Here is a 4,098-nt window from a genome sequence, read left to right as displayed (position 1 = left end):
GTAGAAAGCCACCGAATTGTTGGTTATTGTTAACATGTTATTGTTGAAAGCCACCGAACTGTTGGCTGTTGTTAACTTGTTATTATAGAAAGCCACCGAACTGTTGGTTATTGTTAACTTGTTATTATAGAAAGTCATCGAACTGTTGGCTGTTGTTAACATGTTATTACAGAAAGCTACTGAATGATTCCTTATGGTTAATATAGAAAGCTACCAAATGGTTCCTTATGGTTAACATGTTAATACCGAAAGTTACCGTTCTCAGGGGAGAAGTTGGTGTTTGTTTTGAGTCACATTAGGTTCACAAGGGATACGTTGGTGTTTGTTTTCTGATAACAAAGAACACAGATGATCATTGTTGTTTTCATGGTCTAGGAATGTACATGTCCAGACTCAGAAGTTACAACAGAACCTCAGTCTCCGGACTGGCTTGAAATGAATGTAGTTGCAGGATTTCGAGTATGGCAGCTCCTCTTTCTCAGTATAGCTGGACTGATCGTTCTTGGTAAGTAACTTAGTTGGAGTTAACATTTCTGATCCTCTTAGTTTCATAGACCCATTGTTTAACACTTAGATCAATAAATTCTGATTATGAACAGAATTCCAACATCGTGCTAAGAGTTGAATGTACCATAGAGTTCAAAGTGACGCATTTCGACCAGAAAGGAACCTTGATTATTTTCAAAGTTTCAGATCCTGAAAATCGTCTAACAATTACTGAAAATATGTTTTGTGATGTTATGAATATATATATATATATATATAATTAACACTAAATCATAAACTATCACAATTTGTTCTTCAGTGGACCCTTAATATATTTCCATTGTACAAATTTCCGAAATGTTATAATGATTGCAGATGGGAGTTTTCGTAAAAAATATCCCTAGGGAAGGAATATGTTTGTTTGTTTGTTTGAATTTCGCGCAAAGCTACACGAGGGCTATCTGCGCTAGTCGTCCCTAATTTAGCAATGAAAGAGTAGAGGAAAGGCAGCTAGTCATCACCACCCACCACCAACTCTTGAGCTACTCATTTACCAACGAATAATGGGACTGATCGTAACATTATAACGCCCCCCACGGCTGAAAGGGCGAGCATGTTTGACGGGGCGGAGATTCGAACCCGCAACCTTTAGATCCCTAAAGAAGGAAATGGTTCATAAAGTGATCTAACGCATTCAGACTATTTGAAAATCTTTCAATAGACGTCATTTAAATGGTGACTTGTTTGTTTTAACCATTGAACCACCAGGGTAAGAGAGATATCTAAATAGTGACTACAATCAGAAACTGGTGCTTGAAAATCCCAGCTTATCTCACTTAGCAGTCACAATCTAAAAATTTTATAAAGACTTAGACAAATAATTATTCTATTCAAACATCATTTCTAGAAAGAAAAAAATAATAATTTCACCACACTCAAAACATCCATACGGCTATGTTTTTGTTGTTGTTGTTGTTTTTAATAAATCTATACTTAAATGAATTGTTGAAATAATGCAGGAATAATATTTACAAAACATTACCAAGAGTAAGTAATCAAACTTATAGCTTGAAGAAATACTATCCACAAAAGTTTACATCTTATAAACCTGGGGGTTTTGTATTCTTTCTAATCACATTTTTGTTTACCTTCTCCTTGTATTAGTCCTAGTTACCGAACCACTCTGGATATTTTCGATATTAACGGAACTTTTAAGATAACAAGTCTTAAATTCATATTTTTCAGTTGTCTTTCTTTGCTGCTTCATGAAATGTCGCATCCCACGAACGAAGCAAGAGATCGAGGCAGATTACCACCGTAGACAGTTAACTCGTACCTTCAGATCTCATCTTAACAAGATCGGAATGGACGATATTACTTTTAAAGTGGGTATGTAACTTTGTCTTTAACACATTGACCTCGAGAAGGCACGAAACCTTTATATCGTCATTTTGTGTTTTCATTGTTGGGAAGTTTAAAACCTTTGTTAGATATCATCGTGTTGAATTGAAAACGTAATAAATGTATATTTTCAAACTTATGTCAACGTAGTGTACGAACAAACCCAAAAAAACGTAATTGGAATAAACAGACTTGAAGCAAAAATGTTTTCCCCGAAAGGGAGCCGAAAGTCGCCTGGAGGGATCGCCTGTTTTAACCACTCGCACCACTATACAGTAGTGTGTTGTCTGCCAGTCAGTCAAGAGACACTAAAACGAAGTCCACCTAGTATTTTTAATATACATACGCACACACACACACACATATATATCCATTTATTTTATTTGAAGAGATATGTTTTAGACTAATAATTATTTTAGTTAATAAAAGGATGAATATTCAGTGTAATTGTATGTTAGCTCTGTTCATGTATGTTTTCGTTTTTTATCATATACATTACTGTGTTTGTGCATGTTTCAGCTTTGGAAAAAGTACAAGAAAGGTATGAAGAAGAACACAAGTCCGAAACGGAGAACAAAACACCTTATTCCGATAGCCCTGAGTTGTCCGATAGGGACGATCAATTAATACTACCCGACGACGACAAGGACGACCTCTCGACCGACATTGCTGGCGTAGAAGAAAGGAAAAACAGATGGACGATTCTCAGGAGACTTCAGAGAGTTATTAGTGGAATAAAACAAAAGAAACCTGATGTTTGAATAGTCATAAATTCAAAATGATTAATTTTAACTACCACGCTTAAGTTTCTAGTACGATCCCTCAAAACAAAGTGTAAGCACATTTAAAAAGAAATGATAACAAAGCTTCTGTATAAAAGTTTCGCTGTTAAAAGAACTTTTCAAATTATGAACTTAAAGAGTCACATTGTTTTGAAAGCTTAAAAGGATTGTTAGTAACAAAATTGTGTTCTAATTAAGGGTCGTGAAGAGTTAGATCATAGGATCGTGATTTCTGAGAGGATCAGGTCTTAATAAAATATCCGAAAATGTAATGATTACTCTGTTAGATTAAAGGCACGACATCGTGATTTCTGACAAGATCAGGTTTCAATAGATGTGAAGATAATAATGGCTACTTTCCTAAGGAATACAAAAATAAAATACATTTTGTGTTGCAAAAAAATATGTATAGAGTGGAATTCTGAAGAGCTAAGTTCTACATATATATATATAATACATGTACTGTTAGTTATTCTTCGACTTTGTCTTGATTATCACATCAACTCTGTAGGTGCTGAATTAATTAAGAAATTTCTGGTTTGCGGGGTTCAATTTGCAGCTTATTACAAACATCTCCTTGCGAGTATTTTACACATTTGAAGCTTATCGAGAAATATCTTCTGTCGAAGCGCAGCCTGATACCATTATTAAATATCCCGCAGCGTGTATTTTTTCAATATAATTATGGTAATTAAGAAATATATTTTACGAAGTGATAATGATAACCACCAAACTCATGGTAATTATTTAATGAATAATGCACAATCTAATTACAGTTATTGCACACTAGGCAATGTTGATTTTATTATATGTCCACATACATAATATATATATATACGGAAAAACCCTACATGAACAATTAAATTGCACCAAATAAATATTTAGAAACATATTAAAAAAACAAATTCCAGTCCCATCGTAAAGTACATAAAAAAATATCTTGTTGAAAATCCCATCGGAAAAAATCAGGACTGATTTTTTTTTTTTACTAATCTTCAGTAATAATCATTTAATGAGCAAAATGAAATATTATTAATATACCATTTTTATTACTTTTATTTTTTCATAACTTTTCTCCACTGTTAGGCGGTGATATTATCTGTACTCACACGAGTACGAGGTGAAATATGCTGATTGTTAGTAGTCTACGTAATAAAGAAAGAAACTTTTCAACGTATAACCAATTCATTATCGAGTCGAATCGACATGAACATTATGATAAAAAAGAGAATGGTTTAGGATAATTCAAGTGTTGGTCGGTACATGGAACCAGGTCGTAAGTTTTCTACTTTTTTCCACCACACCCAAAACATAAGCTGGTACTAGTGATAGTTGAAGCGCTCGAAAACTGAAAATCAAGTCAACCACTTTGAACCTGCACTTAATTTTTTTCACCATGCGAAACTGAAATTGAAATTTTTTTTTCGTG

The 4,098-nt window shown here is 33.8% G+C and overlaps 1 protein-coding gene across 1 annotated transcript; it reads left to right on the top strand.

Annotated features, from left to right (window-relative positions):
• Positions 1-375: 375 nt before the first annotated feature.
• Positions 376-2,967, top strand: LOC111088525 (transmembrane inner ear expressed protein-like; the record flags this gene model as incomplete). The annotated part of the gene is made up of 3 exons (XM_022398944.1): positions 376-505; positions 1,732-1,875; positions 2,407-2,967. Coding segments are annotated over 3 exons (516 nt in total), but the record flags the coding sequence as incomplete, so codon positions are not given.
• Positions 2,968-4,098: the final 1,131 nt, after the last annotated feature.

This window comes from Limulus polyphemus, unplaced genomic scaffold (assembly GCF_000517525.1).
Source record: "Limulus polyphemus unplaced genomic scaffold, Limulus_polyphemus-2.1.2 Scaffold3942, whole genome shotgun sequence".
NCBI classification, from domain to species: Eukaryota; Metazoa; Arthropoda; class Merostomata; order Xiphosura; family Limulidae; genus Limulus; species Limulus polyphemus.
This window is presented reverse-complemented; position numbering and strand designations above follow the sequence as displayed.